The sequence below is a fragment of the Archocentrus centrarchus genome, unplaced genomic scaffold (assembly GCF_007364275.1).
Source record: "Archocentrus centrarchus isolate MPI-CPG fArcCen1 unplaced genomic scaffold, fArcCen1 scaffold_40_ctg1, whole genome shotgun sequence".
In the NCBI taxonomy this organism is placed as follows: Eukaryota; Metazoa; Chordata; class Actinopteri; order Cichliformes; family Cichlidae; genus Archocentrus; species Archocentrus centrarchus.
Genome location: NW_022060266.1, coordinates 1,995,787 through 2,022,156, shown reverse-complemented (window position 1 = coordinate 2,022,156; position 26,370 = coordinate 1,995,787). Strand labels below are relative to the sequence as shown.

Here is a 26,370-nt window from a genome sequence, read left to right as displayed (position 1 = left end):
GAGCACATGAATATGTGATCTTCACATTCAGATCTGGCTGTCTGTTCTTTTTGCAGTGCTGAGCTCTGGCTTTTTCTGCTCTATCTAAACAGGTACACAGCATCTTCCATCCATCACGTATTACATAAGCAACAGAATGCTCCGGCTCTCTCCCAGTATTCATTTCCTTTTTAGACATTACATTTACCTCCACATAGATAGCAGTACAGAAAAATACTTAAAGGAACTAAAGGAAAAAAAACTTCATACTGACACAGTCATATCTATATTATTTTAACTAAACCCACAGCGGCATCGCAAACTACTTATTTGATTTGGTCATCTCTTTGCTCGTACTTGTATTTATCATTTAGTAATTAGATACATGTGGAAAGCCCTGCCGTAGACTGACAGTCTGTCCAGGGTGTACCCCACTTTTTGCCACATGACAGCTGGGATAGGCTCCAGCATCCGCCCCCGAACCCCTCATCCCTGACTCTAAATTGGCTAAGTAAAAGATGGATGTGTGGATGGATAAGGAAAGGGAAGGGTCACCAGGAGGTGGGGGTGTCAGCTCCAACCTACAACACCTCACAGTCTCCATCGGTTTCTCACTAAAAAGAGTTTATCGCTTTATGATGTCTCATTGATCTGAGAAATATGTGTGCATACACTGTAATATTTTTGTTCATGGATTCTCTAATTATGTCTGCTTGTTTGTCACATTTTTTTTACACTGGCCATTGAAATGACCTGTGCTAATAAATTAGGGCATTGTTTTTGACTATTACGATATCATATTCCACAGGGTTCTGTGCTAGGACCAATTTTATTTACATTATACATGCTTCCCTTAGGCAGTATTATTAGAAAGCACTGCATCAATTTTCATTGTTATGCAGATGATACTCAGCTTTACCTATCAATGAAGCCAGATGACACACATCAATGAGTTAAACTGCAGGAATGTCTTAAAGACATTAAGGCCTGGATGACCTCTAATTTCCTGCTTCTAAATTCAGATCAAACTGAAATTCTTGTTCTCGGCCCCACAAATCTTAGAAACATGGTGTCTAACCAGATACTTACTCTGGATGGCATTACTTTGGCCTCCAGTAACACTGTGAGAAATCTTGGAGTCATTTTTGACCAGGATATCAGGTGACCCTGAACCATCCCTTAGTTATGCAGCTATAGGCCTAGTCTGCTGGGGGGTTCACATAATGCACTGTTTCTCATTCACCTTATTTACTTTGTTTATACTCCACTCTGCATTTAATCATTAATTGATATTAATCTCTGGCTCTCTTCCACAGCATGTCTTTCTCTCCCCTCAGCCCAACCGGTCTCAGCAGATGACCCCCCCTCCCTGAGCCTGGTTCTGATGGAGGTTTCTTCCTGTTAAAAGGGAGTTTTTCCTTTCCACTGTCACCAAGTGCTGCTCATAGGGGGTCGTTTTGACTGTTGGGTTTTCTCTGTATGATTGTAGGGTCTTTACCCACAATACAAAGTGCCTTGAGGCGACAGTTTGTTGTGATTTGGCGCTATATAAATAAAATTGAATTGAATTGAATTGAATTGAATTGAATATTAATTAGCCCTGCTAAATAAGTCTGGACCAAAGTGTCCAAGCTATCACATGTAAGCACCCATGGCTGTACCAAGCTCTTCATCAAAAGCTTGTGGGCCCCCACAGTACCTAGCTGAAACCACAGCCACTCCTCACTCCTTCCAGCTTAAGTGGGCTCTAATAAAGTTGCTCTTTGATGCATTAATAACTTCTTCCCTTCTGGGCTGTGGGGCCAACTTCCGAACAGCACTCCACACATCCTTGCCTGACATGCACTCTTTAATTATTTCTTTCTATGAGTGTTGGATTGAATCGAGGGGAAGAGGAAAGTGATGACATATTTCTAATGAATTCTTGAATAAATAATACTGCTGTCTAAGCTTAAGGCACCCTAAAGCAGCCTTAGTGGGAGAGAAGTGGAGCACGAAAGAAGGGAGGAGCACTCCAGGCTTTATTATCTGTGATGGTCAGTTGGGTCAGTGAGAATGAAAACCGTTATAGAGTCAACCTACATGCCATCATACACATTTCCTCAGTTTTTCTTTTCCCCCCAGATTGCTATACTTATTAATATAAATGTCAAATACCCGTTTGTGTTGCATAACCTGCCTCTCATTTTCTGCTGTGGATATAAACGCCTTTCATCACTAAATGCATATTGATTGTGTTAATCTCAGTAATAATCGTTTAAGTCTGGTCTTCATGTTGTTGTACCTGAATTAAATTTGTTTACACAGCCCTTACACCTCTCTGTGTGTTTGAACTCACCTGCAGCAGTCATTCATTGAAAACATATATGAATGAACTTTGAGGGGCGCTGGCTTACGTGCAGTGTTGTAATATTCTCTAATAAAATCATTTTTAATGTCACTGTTTAAAGTGCGCGTGTCTGTTTTGAGAACATGGTCCATGATATGGATTTATTCACGTCTTCATGTGGTTTTGGTTCTCACTCTGTTCTAGAAGGAAATGATTCACCTGTGCAGCAGCTGAATGTTTTCACTCTCCCCTGTATGTGTGGTGTGTGTGGTGTGTGTGTGTGTGTGTGTGTGTGGCACCCACTGTCCTTCACAGTGGCCGTTTCTCTGCTTATCAGAGGCAGTGTGAGATTGAGGGCCATCACCCACACTCTGTTGCCATAGTGAAGGCAGACAGAGGGCAGCTTGAGTGACAGCTGATCTAACCACATATATTCCTCCTCCTTCGTGCTTTTAATTTTCCACTTTCTGTGCAGTCACTTCACACTGAGGCTCAGTCGCTGACATAGACTGTAACTGATCACCTGTCTGTATTACATGTCAACACAGTGAGGAGGGGAGTCTGCAGGATGTTTCTGTCATAAGAAACTGCAGTTGTCATTGAGGGCAACGCCACTGAATATTTGGCATCGGCCCAGATCTAGTTGCCAAGGGCAACTGGGCAACCAGTACAGTCCTGTGTCAATAACGTTGTACAGGTAGAGCCTTCATCACTTTACATTCTCACCATTTAGTGTGAAAACATGAGCACAATCTGCTCAGGGAGCTGAATGCCATGAGAATCATATTTTCACAGTGACAATATTATAATCAGATTAGGGGTTATCAGCCTGGAGCTTGGACAGTATTACAAATTTAAATATCCTACAGTTTATTTAATTAAAAAAAGGAGCATCTTGACCTGCAGAATTAATCAGAATACATGCATCATGAATTAAAACTTTACCGTAAATATACGAGGCTGTTACCAGTTTACTTGATGGAGAATGTGTGTTTGGTGGTTTCGTGCTGACATTAGAAAAGCAGTCTTCTGGCAGTTGGGTAAGGTCACTGTGAACTCACAAATGCAGCCATCAAAGGTGACTGTGCACTCTCAAAGCACATTGCTATTCATGAATTTATATGTTAATTGTGTCACTTGTGTTTCTAAGAGGTTGGATGATGAAATAACCCTTTATATCAAGAAGGTTAAAGGTCAAGTCTGGATGGGAGGTAAACTGCAACATGACTGGTTGGTCAAAGGCATTCAACTGCAAGGCAGTGATTCTATATTAAACTGCATGTTTGTCTCTTCAAAACAAATTATATCTTCTGACAGCTTAAATACATTTCATGACCACAGAATTACTCATTTTTTACTAAACACTTAATGACATAGTATACAGTATGAATCAAAATTCTGTGTATTCTGATCACAGACTAGAAACATGGGCAACAACTCATTAGTTCTTCCCAGTGTACTAAAATGAAGTCAGATTTTACTGACATCTTTTTAAATATGAGGATTACTTTAAAAACAGTTGTAATCCTTGGCAGGTCTGCTGCAGCCAGGTCAGACTGTAGCTAGCTTCACGGTCACCAGTCTGTAACTTATGGGCAGAACAGATGAGATGTTTTCAGTGTAGCCAGACATCCTGGTTCATTCTGCCCTTTACAAAACCAGATATAATACAGCCAATAAGACACAAAATCATCATCGGACGATAGACAGTATTTTTAAGATTGTATTTTGGTAAATAAAGTCGCTGCTTTACTAGTCTTTAGACTTCGGACTACAGGCAGGCTACAAGTAGAAATCACAAAGCTTCCTGCACCAAAAATATCTTCCTTTGCCTACATATTCACCATATTTATATGCATATATCTGTTTATAAAGATTAACCACTTAGCATTATTTGTCAGAAAGTGATTCAGAATGATACAATGAGCATTAAAGTCCAGATTGTAGCTGGTCTCAGAGATCTGTCATGCGGTAAGCACAGAAGTTCAAAGAATTGAACATTTTCAGTAGTAATAGTAACCCAACACTATTACTGAGAGGCATTCTTAATATATGGGTTGTTCAGGTCAGCCCTAGTAAACGGTATTTTCATGAGAGTGCATTAATAGTTTGTCCTTAGTCATCTTTCATTTGCTTATTTTATTTGCACAGATCGGGCAGCTGGTTTTCAAGGGGATGAAGCGCCTGAACAGGATTCAGTCCATAGTGTTCGAGACGGCCTACAACACCAACGAGAACCTTCTGATCTGCGCTCCAACTGGAGCGGGCAAGACCAACATCGCCATGCTGACAGTCCTTCATGAAATCCGCCAACACCTGCAGCCTGGTGGCATCATTAAGAAAGATGAATTCAAGGTCTGAGCTGACAAACACACATCAACTACAGTTTCAGAATATGAACTCACTGATTAGTGCAGTTGATGTTGGAACTTTTTACGTGTCCTAGCTGTAGTATATTGGTCTGTCAAGGAAAATCCAAATCTGACTTAAAGATTTGTGATAACTGCTTCATGTTTGCAGTGTCACTCCAGGAAGGGGTCTTTGAACATGAATCCTGGAGATTCAGTTTGCTCCTTAGTGAAATTTCACACAGCCCCTGCAGAGATTTAGATTACTTGCTGAGATTCTAGGCAGGGTGTTAATAGGAATGCTCCAATAATTTTCAGTCAAGGATAGCTGTATTTATGTGATTATAGTTCCTTTAAGAGACTCAGTATGTTCTACTGATTTGTGCAACTTTCTTGTTTAACCTCAGTGATGTTGTGTATCTGTATTTATGTTCTTTACTTGTGAGTTTAAAAGCACTGATGACTCAGTGAAGCCAATGCGGGCTGTCTCATGCTATTAGAGGTGAGAAGAACACAAGCATAAAGCAAAACTAGAAAAAAGTCAGGAAGTGTACGGAGTGCAAAGAGGGCGCGATGGTCTGTGGGCACCACCTGCAAACTCATTCCCTTCTTGTTGCCTTTCCAATGGACCTGTTATCACGTCCCAAACAGCTGAAATGGATTCACATCTATGAAACGATCTATCTAGCTTTCTGTTTAGTCAGTGCTTGAGGAAACAAGACATGCAGCACATACAAAATTACTTTTCCTGACCTTCTGGAAAGTTGAACAGTTCTGGCCAGTTCTGGTGTTCTCTTCTCATTGACTTTTGGAAGTTGAAGCATCATGTCAAGGGATTTGCTTATCGAAACTGTAGAATAATTAATTGTACTTATACAATTGGTATACATGGAGAGTCTTTGGGTCTACCTCAAGCCTTTGCTACATTACATTTTCCTTCAGTGCAAAGCAGTATCAAGTGATGCAGACCCAGATTCCAGGGTTTTGATCAGAAATTAGTGTACTACTTTCAAACTGGTCCTCAGTCATCCATAATTGAAGTAAATGACATGGTAATATGTGAGTCAGCACTTTTGCTGTGCTTCCATTCTGAGGGTGAAGGCAGGCTGGAGCTGACCAGGCCTGCTGTACCGTCCCCTCTCTGTGGATGTTGGGCTAAACTCCACAAAAGCCACAGTCAGAGGGACGCGGTTTAAATGACTGATATAGCTGCACATACGGTAAAGTTTGTTTTACATGGTAAAGTCTGACTGACAGGTTTGATTTTGCAATAAAATTAAACATTGTTACTACTGTTATCAAAGTTTTATTGATAAATGAAGATTGTATTTGCAAATAACACGATGACCTTATTATCCGCCCACTTAAAGCCAATAACTCAACAGTATAGCCAGAAAAAAAGTAAAGTTAAAAATCCTGATGGAAATTTAGGCTTTTGAAAAGGCTGGAGAGAGAACCTGTCAAAAATATGTTTAAAATTTACAATAATTTTTATTTAAACCTTTTTTTAAACCAGGCAAAAAGATTAAGAACAATTACTTAATTACAACTGTGGCCTGGCAAAGAGGGAAGAGGAGGAGTCAAACAAACAGAACAATAAATAACAAAACAATACACACAACAAATGATGATCATAAACTCACAGTAACCACACTAAGTAATAAAACATCTACAAACATCCTTAAAAAAAACAAAACAAATAGAAAAATAGATCCAAGTGGTCCAAATGAAATATAGCAACAACTGGAAAACTGAATCTGAAATACTTAAACAGAAACTCAGGCATTGGTCTGAAAGCACTGGTCATAAACCCAGTGTCAAATCCTAACACACACACACACACACACACACACACACACACACACAGATAAATAATTCAGACATCCTAAAGTCTTTGTTCTCTGTCATGAAGGCTTGCACACACACTGACACAATTGTTGCTGTACCATGCCAGCCAATGACAATAGCCACTTTTCATAAATCACCATTAAATTTTATCCATGCAAGTGGCTGGCATAATATTTTTCAATAAACTGTGATTTGTGCTGGTAGCCAGGGAACAAATGATCCTGCCTCTCTGTGCACATTTATCATGACAGTGTCCTTTAAACCGCCATGTACAACCCTTTTACCCTCCCTACTCTGCCACTTTCTTCTCCGTCCTATTAATTTCCATGCCTCTCTCTTTGTAGATAGTGTATGTGGCTCCAATGAAGGCCTTGGCAGCTGAGATGACTAACTACTTCGGTAAGCGACTGGAGCCATTGGGCATCACTGTTAAAGAACTCACTGGAGACATGCAGCTAACCAAAGGAGAGATCCTCCGCACACAGGTGCGCGCGCACACACACATACACACACACACACACACACACACACACTCTCACTCTGAGATCTATCATGATTCCAAAAAGTAGTTCAAACTAACTAAAAGTGCCTCTCTCTGATACTTCTGCATGTCCTCTAGCACCCCCAGGTGGATTGGGTTGTGACATTTTTTGCACCTTATTTAATGATATATTCTGCCAAATATCTGTAAATATTTAGCTTATTATTAGTCACACCTGTAGCTTATCCACTGTAATTATGAAACCAGCCTAATAAATAATAAAGCTATAAATGCTCAAGCATCTGGTGGTCATGAATGAAAACATGTTGTTTAACAGCCCATTATGAATGGAGCATTGGTGCCTGCTGTATGCATCTATCTGGTGTTATGATGTCAGTGGACTCATTTGATTTACACACACACACACACACACACACACACACACACACACACACACACACACACAGAACTGTGCTGCTGTTCTTCAAAAGAAATCTGAGAACTGATGTTCAAAGGGTTAAAAAGGTTGATCCACTCACTACAACTCTTAATTTGGTGTTTCCACTTCAGGTTCCATTTTTTTTAATCTTGCATCAAATCAAATAAGACCGCTGACATCAGACAATGAAGGCCTTAGTTCAGGGGTGCACTGTGGACCTGGACCGAACCAGCAATGAATCGAACCACCACCGTGTACTGTAAGAATCAAATATGGCTGTACTGAACCAAAATCAAATCTGAGTCAGGAGTATGCTCGTGGGGTTTGGATACACTCTCCTGAAATAATGGTTTGGTCTGATAACATTGCAGTGACAGCATTCTGAATTTGAACTTCATTACACTGTAATGGTCCAATGACTTAGCATTTTGTTAAGAATATGTGGGCGTGCCACCAAAAACTGTGCTCCAAAAAAACCCCAAAACAAACAAACAAACTGATTTGTTCTTAATTTTGTTGCTCTTTCCTTCAACATCATCTTCTCAAACACCGTTGGACTGCTTTTAGCCTGCTAGTAATTTATAAACGGCTTCTTGGAATGCCTGTCCTGCTTCTCCTTGTGCTACAACGTGATACTTTGAGCATTACAAACAGTACAGCTGGGGAGTACTACATGTAACTGTGTGTGGTAAAATAAATAAATATAATCCAAGTCTGCAGTGAGAAATGGACTAAAATGTCATTGAATTTGTTTTGGTTTTGGGTGCTGGTGTGATTTGTTGATATCAAATTATGTGATCACACCAGCTTTATCAGTGAAATTACCTGCTCCTGAAGCACAATGGCACAGCATCGTTAATGGTCAGCTTAGTTAATTGCCTTTTCAATGAAGGATTGACCTATAAATATGTAACTGAACTGATGTTTGTCATGGGAATGACCCATAGGCTGCACTATATTCATCAACACAGTTTGCTTCAATAATGTAATCAATAGATTATTATATATATATATATATATATATATATATATATATATATATATATATATATATACTGAAAGTTGAACTCGTGAGTTTTTCTTCTGTGTTAACAGAAGATGAAATTCTTACAATGAAACCAAAGACGAGGAGATGAAAACTGCAGGCTGAGCAAATATTTCATGAGAGCTTTGCTGCTCTGGCTCAGAGAGAAGTAGAGTTTGGTGGATCCAACCTGAAAGACTGAACTATTAGAGTTGGAAGGTTGGAAAAACGCGCATATCTGTTAAATCCAAAAGGCTTGGATTTGAGAGATTGCACAGCTCAGATTTAAAGTTTATAAGTCTTGTGGGACTTATGAATACAAAGCGGAAAGGTGGGGGTTTGGTGTGTGTGTCTGAAATGAGGCCAATTCCAGCTAATCTGGAGGTGTTTTAAAATTGCATTTATATCAGGTCATATGACAAGGTTTAACAAAGAGAATGATTAGTCAGATTCACTGCAGTACTGCACTATCTCTGCTTCACGTTTCACTTTCTCTCTCTAATCCCTCCATTTTGCCAGGTTAGTTGCAGTGCATTTCCACAAAGTGTTTAAGTGAAGAGCTGAGTCCACGTTTAACAGGCCTGAGTGATGTCATGCTCTGTAACCTTGGTTGTCTTCACGCTCCCCTCAAAGTCCCACTGGCTCTTTCATCACACACCTTTGATGTTGATAGTGGAGTGGGGTGTCTGCCGTGACTTCAACTGCTCGCAGTGTATGAGGAAGGGAAAGCGGCAAATACTGTAGCAATACTTCTAAAAACTTCTGCATGAAATACATTTGCATGTTTCCTTTGACCTTTATCAGGGCGGTTACAGTTTTTCTGAAAAGAGAACACCCAGATAAATGTGGAAGAAAAACACGAGTCACTGAGATTAGGGCTCATTTAATTTAGCAATTAAATGTTTCCATCGATTAATCGAGTAATCAGATAAGAAATAATTTTGTCTTATAGTAATAGCAAATATTCAAAAGAGAAAAACAGGCCTTTTGAAATGAACTGCTTGCTGGTTTCCATTTTAGAAATAGTAGTGTTTATGTGCCATAAACATCAACACAAAATTAGATTTATTTTTACATTTTCATGAATGTAAAAACCCCATCAATAATATCAGCATTCTCAGAGCTGAGGTTTGTCCTGTACTTGGATTTCCTGCAGCAGTAAACAGACAGTCTGATGGTGTAGATGTTAATAAGAATTCAGTGTCCAGCCTAACAGCACAGGGTCAGGGGCTCACATTGTTACTGGCCATGTGTATTTTTCTGGCCTTATAAAAAACATTTATTTATATTTTTTATATATTAATACAATTTAATATCATTAAACTAAATCTGCTAAATCATATTGACAAAGCCTTGAAGTAAATATGGTCTCATACACTCCGTGCTTTGCTTTAGACTCACTCCTGCAGGCTGCAGGTATGAGAAAGCAGGTCGGCTGCCGTCAGGCTTCAGCAAGCTGCATATTTTAAACATTGTGCCAGCCCAAGTTAGCAGTTCATCTGCATGCATATGCTTTTATTTTAACGTCTATAGATTTTTATTCATTCCCAAATGAATGTAAATCCATCCGTCCATCTTTTGCCTATCTGGGGCTGGGGGGGGCAGCCTAAACAGAGAAACCCAGAAAACCTCTCCCCAGCCACCTCCTCCAGCTCATCCAGGGAACACCGAGGCCAGTCAAAAGTTATAATTTCTCCAGCGTGTCCTTGGTCCGCCTCCGGGCATCCTTCTGGTAGGACATGCCCGGAACAGCGCACCCAGGAGGCATCCTAGTCAGATGCCCGAACCACTTCAACTTGCTCCTTTTGATGTGGAGAAATAGCGGCTTTACTCTGAGCCCTTTTTGAATGACTGCACTGTAAGGGAGAGGCCAGCCACCCTTTGGAGAAAGCTCATTTCCGCCGTTTGTATCCGCAGTCTCGTTTTCAGTCACTATCAAAAGCGTGCGAACATAGGTGAGGGTAGGGATGCACATCGCTTTTACGCTCAGCTGTGTCTTCACCGCAACGGACCAGTACAGCGTCTGCATCACTGCAGCTGCGGCCCCAATCCGTCTGTCAATTATCACATTAAATTAATTCACAAGTTCATTTATATGCTACATGCAGTAGTGGTATATTAACACATCAAACGTGAAAAGTGGAGTGGAAGAGAAGTAGTCAGTGCATCATGGAAAGTGCTCCAGCAGCCTAAGCTTATAGCAGCGTACCTGAGGGATGGCTCTTTCCCCTCACTCCATTGCACCACTGTTGTTAAGTGTTCCCCTGACTGTGGACTCATGAACAAATGAATATAAAAGTGATGTTTAGAAGTTATCCTGGATTTCTTTGTGACCTCACAGGCTATCACGAAGATCAGACTTTGATTTATTTTTTTATACGCCTGTCGAAAGACGAGACATATTATGTGATCACCCATGGCGGGCGTGCGCCCTGGTGTCTGTTCAATAACTCAATAGGTAGATAGCAAATGACCAAAGCAAGGATTGACTTGAATATGGGGTCACTGGGGTCAAGGACAAAGGTCAAGGTCACATGGTCAAAATTTTTTTTTAGGCTAATTTTTTTCATGTTCACTTCATATCTAAGAAATTTTCTCCATATCAAGATATTATGCAGAGAGTAACTCCTGGAGGTCAAGGTCACATAATTATTAAATCGTTGTTTTTCATGTGACAGCAAAAAATACAGTCCGATGGACGTAGTTTGTCCGCTATGGAGTGCACTTGGTTTTTTTTTGTTTTTCTCTCCAGGTTCATTCTTTTCCAGTATTGCAGAAATGCCTGTTTAGGAATCTATTTAAATGTAATTAATTGATTGATGTTTTTGGTCAGGTTAAATTATGCAGAAATATGAAATCTGAAGGGATTCAAAAACCTTTTGCAATTCTAGGTAAAATAACCAATGCTTCAGAAAATGAAGTCTAGTGTCTCCCACTTAGGAATTAACATAAGGGAAAAGTATGCACTTATCTATACTTTTTTGAAGACATGCCAATAATGCAAAACATTTGACATACCTTAAATGTTTTTTAGAATGCGATGGTTGCGAGCATCACACCACTGCATCTGTGCTTTGCACTTGGTGATGTAAGGCTTGCATGCAGCTGCTTGGCCATGGAAACCCATTCCATGAAGCTCTCTGTGCGCTGTTCTTGAGGTAATCTGAAAGCCACATGATGTTTGGAGGTCTACAGAAAGTTGATGACCTCGGTTTACTATGCACCTTTTACATTTTATGTGGCCAGCACTTTGTGACTGAGTTGCCGTCATGCCCAATTGCTTCCACTTTGTTATAATACTAACAGCTGACTGTGGAATATTTAGCAGTAAGGAAATTTCACGACTGGACTTCTTGCACAGGTATCATCCTATCACAGTACCACGCTAGAATTCACTGAGCTCCTGAGAGCGACCCATTCTTTCACAAATGCTTGTAGAAGCAGTCTGCATGCCTGGCTGCTTGGTTTTGTACACCTGTGGCCGTGGGAGTGATTCAACATTTGAATTCAGTGATTTGGAGGGGTGAGTGAGTACTTTCAGCAGTATGGTGTTGCTGCCAAATAGACTTTAATTGCAAAAAACAGAAAGACCCTTATCCAACAGCTCCTGCAGGAATGTCAAAACATCCACAGTAGAGCACTGCAATGGACAGTCCTGGCACCTTGGCTTTGTATGTGTACAAGCCTCTAGTGGATGAAGCCCTAGCCCTCTGGATTGTTGCCACCATGTTTGGGGGCAGACCCTTAGCTATCAAATTTGACCTCAACAGGTTAAACTGTGGCAGCCGCCACAGTTTTGGGCGCAGATGAATCACCTCTGCTCCTGCCTGAGACAGGAGGTCCTTGCAGAGAGGAAGGTGTCAGGGCCTCGCTGCCAATCGACTGATTATTTCTGCATATGAGAACTTTTCTGGCCACCAAGGGGCCACTAGAATCAGAGAGATGTGCTGCTGATGAACACTTTCTAGAATTAGTGTTATTATTTCCACTGGGGGAACTGTGGCTCTTAGAGGCAGAACGTTTTCCTAATGCTGGAGCCACTCTTCACAAAATCACACAGCTAGTAGGAATGAGGCTTCCTCCTCCTGGCCGTGGGGTCTCCTTAGGGACTTGAAGGTGGGCCTTTGCCCCAAGCCGACTGGCTTAGAACCTTGACCTGGAGGCTGTCTTCCTGCTGGTGGCTCACCCATCCACAGCAGCAGTGGGTACCACTCTCTTTGCAGTTGGTAAAGAAATGGCATGCCTGCCGGAGCTAGTTGCCATCTTAGACTTCATATCACGTCTGGGGATGATATCGTGCCGAGCATCTGTCTGTTTCTTCCTCAGTTCAAATTTAGCCTGATTGTCTTTGAATGTTTGCCCAAATAACCCGACAGCAAACACTGGGTAATCCAAATAAGCAGCCCTGTCCCTATCCAGAACATCCGAGAGGTTCAGCCACAGATGCTGTTGCATCGCCTGGTACGTCTGGAGCATAGTGAGCTCATGGCATGGGCAGCACCCACCCGAGCCTGATAAATATTGTCTAGCTGAGATGCACAGAATCATCAGTGCTTGAATGGAAGAGTTGAGGGGCTGCCCACACCATGTTTATGGGATGGGGCCAGAAAAGCCACCAGGGACAGCTCCATAGGAGGTGTGTTGGCTAAGCCAGCTTCCTGCCTGCCTCCGAGCTTCAGATACTGTTCATAGCTGGGCACAGTGACACAGGTAGACAATGGTTTGCTCCAGCAGCAGCAGTGGCACACTGGGCTAATGATGGGACCTCCTGCTCACCCTCTGACAAACCATGCGTGGCCGAGCATGTCATTGTCATCCTTGTAAGTGGCTAGCTCAAGCTGAAGCTGGTCAGCAGTCTCATATGATTCTGGATCACCTATGGCTAACCCATTGACATACTCCATGTGGTCCACCCAGCTAATTGCAAGAACATCAACCAAATACTCCTTGCCTTTGGACCAGGACGAAGCCAGGGCCCCAGACTTGCAGAGTGCTGCCTTTCCCAGCACAAATGTCAGCCGTCTTTCTAGGGTTGAGCACCAAAGCTGGCGAAAAAATGCACTTGCTTCTGTCTCAGTCAACACTTTACTAGCATGGACAACCCCCAGGGAAACTGTGCACCCTTTGTGCTGGTCCTTGTTGTGCAAAGAGAAACCGCACCCCTGAGGACAGGGGCAAACAGAAGTTCTCTGCTTTGCTTGCTTTGGTTTGGTACTCCTACCAAAACGCAAAGCAAACACGCTGCACAGAAGAACACTCAAAATTAGCAGTCTGCAGGCAGCTGTTGTGGAGGAAGGAGTCATAAACTCTTTAGTTCTCATTTAAAAGATTTTATATATTGAAGAATCAGAAAAATATCACCTACATGGATCTTCTCGGCTCAGAAAATCGCAGTCTGCAAGCAGTTATCTGCAACCAACTTCACCGAGAAGAGTGCTTCCTCTAAGCTAACCTATTATTTTATTTTACTGCTCAAAACAGATGGGGCGGGCTGTGGTTTGGACTTAGCCCTTCTCTTGTTGGTGCACGGGCTGGTCCTTGGCACAGTCTTCAACTAATCGGCAACCCTAAAAAGGAAGACACCTACCGACTAAACCGTGCTCTCCTTAGGAAGACGTTTCCTGAAGCAGTGGGCGCGTGACGTTTTTCACTTTAATGCTTGTCTGGTTTTAGCGAATTTATCAGGGATTTACATACAAAAACATGTTTTCAAAGCCGTGAAGGTTGAACAAAAAGATTATTATATCTTTATACAGCCGTGGAAAATAATCTGGTGATCACTGGTCTCACATTTTGTCTGCCCTCTGCTTCTCTATCTAACTTATTAGGGCCCGAGCACGAACTGTGCGAAGGCCCTATTGTAATTGCTTCGTTTATTATTATTAGGGCCCGAGCACGAACTGTGCGAAGGCCCTATTGTAATTGCTTCGTTTATTATTATTTTTTTTATTTTTATTATTATTATTCAGGCAAATGAATTGGCTTTTTGGGGGCTTTATCATATTCAAAAACTCATGAAACTTTGCACATGCGTCACACCTGGTGAAAATTTAAGTATTTTAATGGGCTCGGGCAAGGGCGCGCCCAAATGGCTCGCTAGCGCCCCCTAAACTGGAGCCCCACCGCTGTGTTTCACGTACATGAATGAAACTTCATACACATGTATATCATGTCCAGGCGCACAAAAAATCCTCTTGGAGCCATGCCCTAAACCCAACAGGAAGTCCGCCATTTTGAATTAATTATGCAAATTTGGCGATTTGCAGCCCTCACACTTTTTCTAATAACTCAGAGGTTTTAGACGTTATCATCTTCATATTTGGTTTGTCTAACCTACACCCCCAGGGGAATCTAAATCTCGAAAATGGTGAGTTTTTGCCAAGGGGGAGGGGTCCTTATGCCCCTTTGAACTTTGATCATTCGCCATGAAATTTTGATTGCCTCTCATTCATACCTACATGATCCAATGTGCATCAAACTTCTCCAGTAGGATGAGGGTGCCCCCCTGAACACATACATATGACAATATTTAATATCAGTCGCAGCGCCACCTAGTGGGAACAGGAAATGTCATATTTTACACTTGGAGGTCCAGCTCCAAGGTGGTTTAGCAGAACCATCTCAAATTTCACCTGGAAAGCCTTAAGAAGTTGGACTTACTGTGTTTTCAAAACTGTGAGTTTTTGACAAAAGGGCGTGACCCTTATGGGACGGCAAAGTTCGATGATTCGCCATGAACACAAAAATGGCTGTAACTCAAAGCCAACTTGCCCAATCTGGCTCAAACTTCAGTGGTGTGATAAGCATGCTGCCCTGAACACACTCATATGCATAAAGTCCATAAACGTTAGAGCGCCGCCTAGTGGCAGCTCGGAATATCTTAAAATAGCAAGTTTTTTGAGTAGCCCCGGAGCTACGTTTTATCTACATGTATGAAAATGTACATGCTCATGTAACATCCTAAGACGTACAAAAAAGTCTCTTGGACCCATACCCTAAACCCTACAGGAAGTCGGCCATCTTCAATTGAAGGTGTCAATTTTTGCGATTTCCACGCCTGCTATTTGAACGAACTTGTCCTAGGGCATTTCACCCAGTGACACCAAATTGGCTCCAGATCATCTACACAAGTAGCCCATCAAAAGTTATTCAGGGTTTTGTAGAATATTGAACGGTGTTGCCATGGCAACCCTCTGAATTTGGACTTTTTTCAATTTCAAATTCACAGAGATTCTAAACATCAGCCCCTGGGCTGTGCTTTCTCTATGTACCTGAAAATGTGCCTGCTGATGTAAGATGCTAACATCTACAAAAAACTCTCTTGGACCGATAGCCCAAACCCAACAGGAAGTCAGCCACGTTTACTTTAAAGTGTCATTTTTGCAGCATTTTTCGCCTTTTTCAGGCCTTTTTGCCTCAACTCCTCCTAGGGCATTTGACCCAGTGAGACCAAAATGGCTCCAGATCATCCACACAAGTAGCCCATCAAAAGATATTCATGGTTTTGTAGAATATTGAACGGTGTTGCCGTAGCAACCCTCTAAATGTGGGATTTTACTCATATACCACAGTGCACCAAATTGTTACATCTCTGACATACATTGTCCGATCTGCCTCAAACTTCACAGGCTTAATGGGAGGGTAAGGGAGACCGGACACACCCCTCTATCAGCTTTGTTTCACACTCATAACGCCACCTAGTGGCAACAGGAAATCAGTAGGACACTGATACTCATCATCCTATGGTCATTACAGTTTCATTGATGGCTGCAGGCATTACATAGAGCATTGTGACATATTAATTAGTGGGCACTCACCGACGCCACCTAGTGGAAGCGGGAGACGATCGACGCGAAGTACGGCTAGCCTGCTGAGCCGTCAGCAGCCGGGTGAGCCAGCTACTCTCTCGTCTGCGAGAACCTCCGAGCGCGGTTCGGCTGGAGCGTGCCACGGGTCGACGCGCGGCTTGGCTGGAGCGCGCCAGGGGTCGACGCGCGCCGGGTGCGAGGGCCCGCTCATCGCCGCTTGCGGCTTTAATTATTATTTTTTTTTTTTTTTTTTTTTTTTTTTTTTTTTATTATTCAGGCAAATGAATTGGCTTTTTGGGGGCTTTATCATATTCAAAAACTCATGAAACTTGGCACATGCGTCACACCTGGTGAAAATTTAAGTATTTTAATGGGCTCGGGCAAGGGCGCGCCCAAATGGCTCGCTAGCGCCCCCTAAACTGGAGCCCCACCGCTGTGTTTCACGTACATGAATGAAACTTCATACACATGTATATCATGTCCAGGCGCACAAAAAATCCTCTTGGAGCCATGCCCTAAACCCAACAGGAAGTCCGCCATTTTGAATTAATTATGCAAATTTGGCGATTTGCAGCCCTCACACTTTTTCTAATAACTCAGAGGTTTTAGACGTTATCATCTTCATATTTGATTTGTCTAACCTACACCCCCAGGGGAATCTAAATCTCGAAAATGGTGAGTTTTTGCCAAGGGGGAGGGGTCCTTATGCCCCTTTGAACTTTGATCATTCGCCATGAAATTTTGATTGCCTCTCATTCATACCTACATGATCCAATGTGCATCAAACTTCTCCAGTAGGATGAGGGTGCCCCCCTGAACACATACATATGACAATATTTAATATCAGTCGCAGCGCCACCTAGTGGGAACAGGAAATGTCATATTTTACACTTGGAGGTCCAGCTCCAAGGTGGTTTAGCAGAACCATCTCAAATTTCACCTGGAAAGCCTTAAGAAGTTGGACTTACTGTGTTTTCAAAACTGTGAGTTTTTGACAAAAGGGCGTGACCCTTATGGGACGGCAAAGTTCGATGATTCGCCATGAACACAAAAATGGCTGTAACTCCAAGCCAACTTGCCCAATCTGGCTCAAACTTCAGTGGTGTGATAAGCATGCTGCCCTGAACACATTCATATGCATAAAGTCCATAAAAGTTAGAGCGCCGCCTAGTGGCAGCTCGGAATATCTTAAAATAGCATGTTTTTTGAGTAGCCCCGGAGCTACGTTTTATCTACATGTATGAAAATGTACAGGCTCATGTAACATCCTAAGACGTACAAAAAAGTCTCTTGGACCCATACCCCAAACCCTACAGGAAGTCGGCCATCTTCAATTGAAGGTGTCAATTTTTGCGATTTCCACGCCTGCTATTTGAACGAACTCGTCCTAGGGCATTTCACCCACTGACACCAAATTGGCTCCAGATCATCTACACAAGTAGCCCATCAAATATTGTGGAAATCTTTAAAAAATATTAAACGGCCTTGTCACACCAGGCCATTAAATTTGGCCTTTGTTTTTCTCCCTCACCACCAAAATTGTTTGTGCACTTGTTCGCACATGCTTTGTCTGATCAGGCTGAAAATTTAATCACTCATGTACACACCCAGGCTGAATCCATAACTACAGATTCAAGACTGTAGGCGCAATAGCGCCCCCTACAGAAGCAAATGAAAATTTGTATGACCGTCCACAGAATTAGTTTTGCTCTGAAATACATGAAATATCTTTCACCATTCCTTACAAAATCCTCATCTATTTGATAAGCCTCCTGCCCTGAACACATTGACATGCATAAAGTCCATAAACGTTAGAGCGCCCCCTACTGGCAGCTTTAAATATCATAATATACCATGTTTTTTAGCTAGCCCCTGAGTTACATTTTATCTACAGCTCTGAAATTTTGCACACTCATGTAACATCCTAAGACATACAAAAAAGTCTCTTGGAGCCATACTCCAAACCCTACAGGAAGTCCAGCATCTTCAATTGAAAGTGTCAATTTTTGCCATTTTCAGGCCTGCTATTTGATTGAACTCCTCCTAGGGCATTTCACCCAGTGAGACCAAATTGGCTCCACATCATCTAGACAAACAGCCCATCAAAAAAGTCAATCAGACCCATGCCCTATTTTGCATGCTGGAGCCGTGACCACACCCCCAAATATTCCATTGCGTCTATGCCGAGAGCAAAAGATACCTTTTCCTATAAAAGAATTCAACTTTCTAGAGACCCATCACGATCACAAAACCTCCGAGTGCGGCACGGGTCGACGAGCGCCACGGGTCGACGCGCGCGGAGTGCGAGGGCCCGATATCACCGCTTGCGGTTTTAATTTATTTGGTTCTTCAACCCACTGCTTCAGCCACTACTTAGTTATTTTAATTCAATCAATATTTGATCCTTTATTTCAACTACTGATTGAGCATTATTTGATTTTCATTTGATTCAATCATTATTTAATGCATTAATTTATCAATTAATCAACTACTAGTTAGAGCTTTGAGTCAACTTCTAACTATTCATTTAATTCACTTACTATTAATCTAACCATTTATTCACCATTTAAGTAATCAGTTGATTAATTCACTATTTAATCATTTGAATGATTCACTATTTAATTAATAATTTCATTTTACTGTACAATATTATAATTTTATTAATTAAGTAAAAAGAGTAAAGATAAGACCCAACACAGCCCTCACACCAACTGAGCAGTGGAAGCTAACACCAATGGGGCCGCTAGCTTCAAGCTGGCAGACAACTAACTAGTGGTAGCTGGCTAATCTGGCTAATCTGGCTAACCTGACTTAGCAGAGGTGTTCTTAGCGAGGTGAAGAGCATAAGAACTGAGGGATGATTGTGGTGATGGGCGGGCCCTCACACATGTCATGGTAAATGGTAAATGGACTGGTTCTTATATAGCGCTTTTCTACTCTATGTTGAGCACTCAAAGCGACTTACACAACATGCCTCATTCACCCATGCAAGCACTTCTTTCTAAGCTTAAGTGCTTTCTATCTAACATTCACCCACATTCACACTCCAAGAGATCACTTGGGGTTCAAGATCTTTCCCAGGGATACTTTGGGATGTAGACTGGAGCAGCCAGGGATTGAACCACCATCTGATTAGTAGATGACCTGCTCTATACCCTGAGCTACAGCCACCCCAATGAAAAGCCTTCAGTTGATCCAAAATGCTGGACCAAGAGTACTGACAGGAACTAGAAAGAGAGAGCAGATTTCTCCTATATTAACTTCTCTCCATTGGCTCCCTGTTAAAACCAGAATTGATTTTAAAATTGTTCTCCTCACACACAAGGTCTTGAATAATCAGGCCCCATCTTAGTGCCCAATAGAGCACTTTGCTCTCAGACTGGTGGCTTACTTGTGGTTCCTAGTGTATTTAAAAGTTGAATGGGAGGCAGAGCCTTCAGTTTTCAGGTCCCTCTCATATGGAACGTCTCCCAGTCTGGATCTCTATTTTTAAGATGAGGCTTAAAACTTTCCTTTTTGTTCAAGCTTATAGTTAGGGCTGGATCAGGTGACCCTGAACCCTCCCTTAGTTATTCTGCATAAGGCCCAGGCTGCTGGGGGCTTCACGCACATTCATACTCCAACGGCTGCATCGGAGAGCAACTTGGGGTTAAGTATCTTGCCCAAGGATACTTTGGCATTCAGCCTGGTGAAAACAGGGATCAACCTGCCAACCTTCCGATTAGTAGGTGACCTCCTCTACTTCATGAGCTATAGCCACCCCCCATCACAGGTCATCTGCCCTAAAGGCATAAACAGAGAACCAGGACGTGCAGGGGCGTGATATCTCATGCTCTGTGTGTTGTTCCAAGTGAATTGACTGAAAGGGAACTCAAAATCTCTGTCTCTACCCAGGAGGCAGTGATATGCTTGAGTGGTTAAGATTTTGCTTATGAAAAAATGTTGATTGCTGAGCTGTTATTTCTCTGCAGGTTTACAACCTGAACCTGCTGTGGTCGGATGAGTCACATGTTTGTGTCCCTTTTCGAGGCAATTATTTTGCTTTCCTTATTTGTTTTTTTTACCCCCTACACGAAGAGTAATCCTATTCTTAATCTGACCTTCAAAGCTCTGATTTGCTCAGGGGGTGTTCTCACAAAGGAAATAATAAGCATAGTGTCAGGACTGTTTGAATTCCTCAAAACAAACAAAAAAAAACACAGAAATGAAAGGTATAATCTTTTTTAATGAAATTTGTTTTATATAAGTTGGTATGAAATTTTTTAATGACTGTTGAAGGTTGTTTGAATTTGAATCCTACAGAAAGAATAGTGTATTCTAGAGTAGAATCATTACAGATGAGTTAATGTGCCATAGTTATGTTTGAATAACATGCAGTTGGTCAGCTGCACCTTTCTCCTAGTTAACCATGACTTCCCTTTACTATCATTGTGCTGTTTTATTCCTCCCACTCCTTAATACCCGGCATCTGCTGAGCAGAAGAAAAGAGCAGTGCTCACTGAAATGATTTTTCCACATTAGAATACAAAGACGTGCACGCACACACACACATACACACACACAGAAACAGTCACACTTGATAGTGGAGGTTTCAGAAGGTTCTCATTACAGCTGGCCTTGACAGGCTGTTAGTTGTTAACATATCGCAATCTAGTAAACGTCTCTCTCTAACCTCCCCACTCCATCATCCACCCACCTACCTCATCCTCCTTACATGCTCCTCTCTCCATAACTGCAATAGTTACCATGGAAACAGAAAGGGTTTGGAGGGATGCTGCCGTGTGGATTCCAGTATGGGTTGGGTGGCATCCTGGGACTTTCAGGTGCCTTTCTCCTGTCCAGAGAGGAAATGTCAGTCAATGGCTTCCAGAAAGAAGCTGTCCTGGACATGCAACACTGATCACCTGTACAGGAACGGACAGAGCAGGCTGTCCTTCCTGAGGAGGCTGCAGACCTTTTTTTAAAGATATGCTTTTTCCTTTATTAGATACAGTGAAGAGAGACAGGAAAGTGTTGGGGAGAAGCGAGAGATTGGAGAAGACATGCAGCAAAGGGCCAGGGGTTGGACCTGCCTGCACCATAGCCATGTGCTGTACGTGGGGTCTGCTCACCCACTGAGCCACCCCAAGGCTGTGGGCATTTAACACCTGCAGGAAGCTCCTGGGGACAGAGGGTGGGAAGGGGCAGCATCCTGAGCCTGACCACAAACCCAGTTTAACATAAAAGTAATACTGGACAATGCGCAATATTAATGTGCAGTACCATATCTGCTGGACATTTTATGTCTATTTTTTTATATGTTTGTTTATTATTTATGGATTTGTTTACTGTTTATTATTAACTACTGCTGTGTTTGTGTCTATAATGTAAAGACGCTACTGGAATTTTAATTTCCCTGACAGAATCTTCATAAGGGGATTAAAAAAGTTTTAATCTAATCTAATCTAATTCTAATCTAATCTAATCTAATCTAATTCTAATCTAATCTAATTCTAGAACAAGGACAAATCAGAGGAATGAGTCACCCTTTCCTGATGAAGGCAAGTCACAAGGAGAAAAAGGGTGCTGAGGTTATTACAGTCAATTTTGCCTCCATAAATTGGGTTTCAAAAAAAGAACAAACTGTAGGTTACTGAAATTGTGAAGACAGAGCCCATCACAGGCGACTAAAAAAAAAATCAAGTCATTACTGAAATGTCATGCTGCATTGAGTCATGGCACTTACTGTAAAGATAATTTATTCCAGTGATGAGCTCTTATCTGATGGTTTCTCAGCAATGTAAGTAATTGGTAGTTGAGTGCTGAGAGTTAGTGAGGTGTGTCCTGGTGATGCTGCACACATCCGTGCTAACTTTACTGTACCACTAAGTAAAAAGCTCACTCCCACTCAAACAGCAACCTTCAGGGGTGGACAACGAAAAACAGCAATGTCCCAAAAACTGCAGTTGCTCCAACGGCCACTTGCAGGTTGCTTTGAAAGAGAGTCATTCCCCACATTAATATAATCAGCTCCAGCTATGAAAATGATATGTTTATAGCTCATTACAAAACTTGGTCTCTCAGGTGCCAGGTTAGCTCATGGTGTGGTCAGTTGATCATATGCCTCAGGGCTGAAAGTCACTGGCTTGGGTTCGAGTCGACCCATGGCCCTTTGCTGCATGCCTTCCCCCGCTCTTTCTCCCTGCTGTCCTGCCTACTCTTCATTGTTCCACTATCCAATACAAAGGCCAGAAAAATAATCAGTCCCTGCAGTTTATTTCCCCTTTCATTACTGCGCAAGGCTGAACTGGACATCTCAATAGTGGTTATAATTTATAGTGGAATTGTATGTCAAACAGTGTGACCGTATAGCTTGTCCAAGAAGTCTTGGCTACATTTTTGATGAGTGATATGTGTTAGTCTAGCCGTTTCTAAGCCTGTGACGTAGCAGGTACTGGTGTGTGTTCATTCACCCAGAAAAATGATAGATGCAGCTTGCTAACAAAGTTTGTAACTGTTAGTTGGTTGAATACGAATAGAGACATAACGGGAGATTTGTCTGGTCTATAATATATGCAAAAATTACACAAATCAAAGGGAATATTTTTCCATTCCATTTCAGTTTTATTTGATGGGAGTGGTGCAGTTTAACATAGTTCTAATACATGAAAGTGATGTGCTGCCCAGAGATTATAACTATTGCAGTTCTGTCCCCTGTGCCTAGATGTGCTTTTACCTATTTTACATATTATACAAACAGAATTATAGTGATCGTTCTCATAGAACCACAATACACAATAAAAACTGCTATAATGACAATAAATATACATTAACTGGTGGGAATTTCCTGCTACTCTGACAGTATATTACCAGTGAACTTGTAATTGGGCTAATTTATGTGCACAGATTACATAATTTGAGAGCGTTAAAAATGTAACACTGGCCTGGACTTTCTTGCATGAAATTGTACAGAGTAGCTTGTTTTATTAAATAAACCAGGTTTACTGAATAAACTAAATAAACAATCCATCAAATGTACCCAGGTACAGCTACATCAATGACACACCTTAATGTCCCTTCTCATAAAATATATAACTAATCATATGGTAACAAGGTTTCCTTGTAAATGCTGCAGGAAATGTCACTGGTGTCGCCTATGCTGAAAATGTTTCAGCCTAAGAATTACCAAAGGGGAAAATTAGGCATCCATCTGTGCACCTGCCAGGAAGTCTGTAAAATATGTCTGATCTGACTTAAGAAATGTTTTTATGTCTACCCTATCAAAATATCTCAAACACTGACAGTAAATCTTCAATGTGTCATTCCTGTCTTAAGTCTGTTTAAGAATCTAAACGCTGGAAGATGAACTCATAACAAAGGGTCTTTACTTAATATCACTTACATCTACAAATCACTGCGTTAAGGCAACTGTAACATTCAGTTCATTCATAAAAATGTCATTTGTTGAAGAATAGCAACTGAATTATAAGGTCAGTGTTTCTTTTTGTTTTGTTTTTTTAATCAGTGTTCCCTTTTGGGTCGTTTCAAGAAAAAAAAAGAAAAGACCAAAAAAATTAATAATCTTTTTGGTTCTATATTAATCAGTTTTAACAACAATAAACTACTTATAAAAATCAAGGTTGACAACAAAGATTTGAACATGAAGAACACAAATTATTGACTGATGAAGCTTTAGTTTGTTACACCTAACATTTATATGTAGATATTTGAAATGCCAACTCTTTCATATCTAGAATTCAGAAAACAATAAAGAACAATGAATTAAAAATAAACAGAAGTCAGACAGTATTGATTCATAAACAGTCGTAATCATACTTCAGTTTTGTATTTAACACATTTTAAAATTGCATAAAGTTGAACCCTTTGACAGATACACTAGTGCATCTAAAAAATCTGAATATTTTTTGAAAAAGTTAATTTTTTTTATCATTTGATACAAAAATGAAAAAGTTAACAGGTAGGGAAAAGTGCACAAGCAATGGGGACGACCACAGCCTTGAAAGGAGAGTCCTAAGCTCAGATAAAAGGTGAGGGTTGCATCAGGAAAGGCATCTGGTGTAAAATTAAAGCCAGATCAAACATGCAGATCATCATTAAGTCCACCTTCCTGCATGCTTATAGGCATTCCTGTATTCTTCCCTCGAGAAGATGGAGGGGTTTATGTAGAAGGTGCAGTCTGAAAGAGATAGATGACTGCACGGTGGTGTCGGGGGAGAATGTAGCTTGGCAGCATTGGATGGTACTTTGGAGATTAAGAACAGGGCGTGAGTGAAAGCAGAGCTGTGGACATTCCCAAAGGGAGCAGCCACAAGAAAAAGGTGGAGAAGATGATTTGGAAATTAGGATCCTAGAGTCTGGAGGAAGAGTGGAGAGGAAATATATCCAAGTCATTTGAAATCTAGTCTTTAAGTTTGTGCACTGTTATGATTTGTGGTGATTTGATGATTTCTGATCCAAAATGCTGCAGCTAGAGTACTGACAGGGACTAGAAAGAGAGAGCAGATTCCTTTCATAGTGACTCCCTGTTAAATCTAGAATAGAATTTAAAATCCTTCTCCTCACCTACAAGTTATCAGACTGCTGGCTTACTTGTTCCTAGGGCATTTACGAGAGTCTTCCAAAGAATCCTCTTTTGTGGAACCAGCTCCCAATTTGGATTATTTATTTGTATTAATACTAATATCTGTCGCAGATACAGCTATTTTGTAATGACTGCACTATACCTATTATCTCCAGGCTGGAGCCTATCCCAGCTATCATAGGGCGAGAGGCAGGGTACACCTGTACAGGTCGCCAGCCTGTCGCAGGGCTAACAGAGAGACACAGACAACAAATCAGACTCACATCCATACCTATGGGGAATTTAGAATCACCAATTAACCTAACCCCAGTAACTGCATGTCTTTGGACTGTGGGAGGAAGCCGGAGAACCTGGAGAAAACCCACGCAGAGACTAGGAGAACATGTAAACTCCACACAGAAAGGCCCGGGCCAAGGTGGAATCAAGCCCAGAACTTCTTTTTAAAAGTCAATTAACACCTTCGGAGTTTATTCCCTGCTTTCTATATGAGTTGCATTTTTGCCACTGAGGTGAATCTATTTGCTCTAAAGACATACTGGTAGTGACACAGTAAATTGTAATTTTTAATAAAATTATCAAGCCTTTGCAGAAACAATTTTTCTAAAATCTTTGCTTGCTGGGGAAAGCAGAGACATTAGCCTATAACTGGAGAGCAGATTTTTATCTATAATTTTGAATGATTTTAAGTTTATAATGGACTACAATGCACTGGGGAAAGTATTGAAAGTAATTGCACTAGATGTCCTTCCAAATTTCTGTAACTAAAGGAGGTGTTTATGGATTATTTCCCTCAATGCCATGTGCTAACAGTGCAGAGCAACTACCAAAACTTTTTTCTACAGAGGTTATCTTGTTAATAGTGCTGCTCCCTTATTGTGTACAACATTGGATGGTCTGGTTCCCCTGAAAAGAAAGTAATGGGTTATATCAGGTTTGACTCCCTGATATAATTTACTAGCCCCAGTCTCAATGCAGATACCACATCAGGTGAAAAGGAAATGGGGCTCCATTAATTTTAGAAGACCTTATTGTGAACTGGAAAACTGTCTTTGACTTTATAAAAAAATGACAGAGTTAAAGTACCCGCAAGACATAAAGGAGTGGATGACTGGTAATTCTCTACTTCCTAAAATCCCAGAAGTGTGTTGTCTAATGAGATACTCTGGATGCCATTGCATTGGTCTGCAATAGCACTGTGAGGAATCTTGGAGTCATTTTTGACCAGGATATGTCCTTCAGTGGACATATATACAAATTTTGTAGGGCTGTTTACTTTGATCTGTGCAATATTGCTAAGAGTGATCTTCATACAGTTTGTACATTTATTACTTCGAGGTTAGACTACTATAATTTCTTATCAAGCTTTTCTAAAAGCTCCCTGAAAAGCCTTCATTTAATGCCAAAATGCAGCAGTAAGAATACTAACAGGAACTAGAAAGACAGAGCATATTTCTCCCATATTAGCTTCTCTTTGTTGGCAAAGTCCCATCTCATAAAAATTATTATTCTAGCACTAAAATTGGTGACATAAGG

General features: G+C 41.3%; 1 protein-coding gene across 1 annotated transcript in view; it reads left to right on the top strand.

Annotated features, from left to right (window-relative positions):
- Positions 1–26,370, top strand: part of ascc3 (activating signal cointegrator 1 complex subunit 3) — a 218,877-nt gene that overhangs the window by 80,679 nt on the left and 111,828 nt on the right. Inside the window, exons 9-10 of the mRNA XM_030724721.1 lie at positions 4,460–4,663; positions 6,849–6,989. Coding sequence (XP_030580581.1) covers positions 4,460–4,663; positions 6,849–6,989 — 345 coding nt within the window. The remainder of the gene's footprint in view (positions 1–4,459; positions 4,664–6,848; positions 6,990–26,370) is intronic.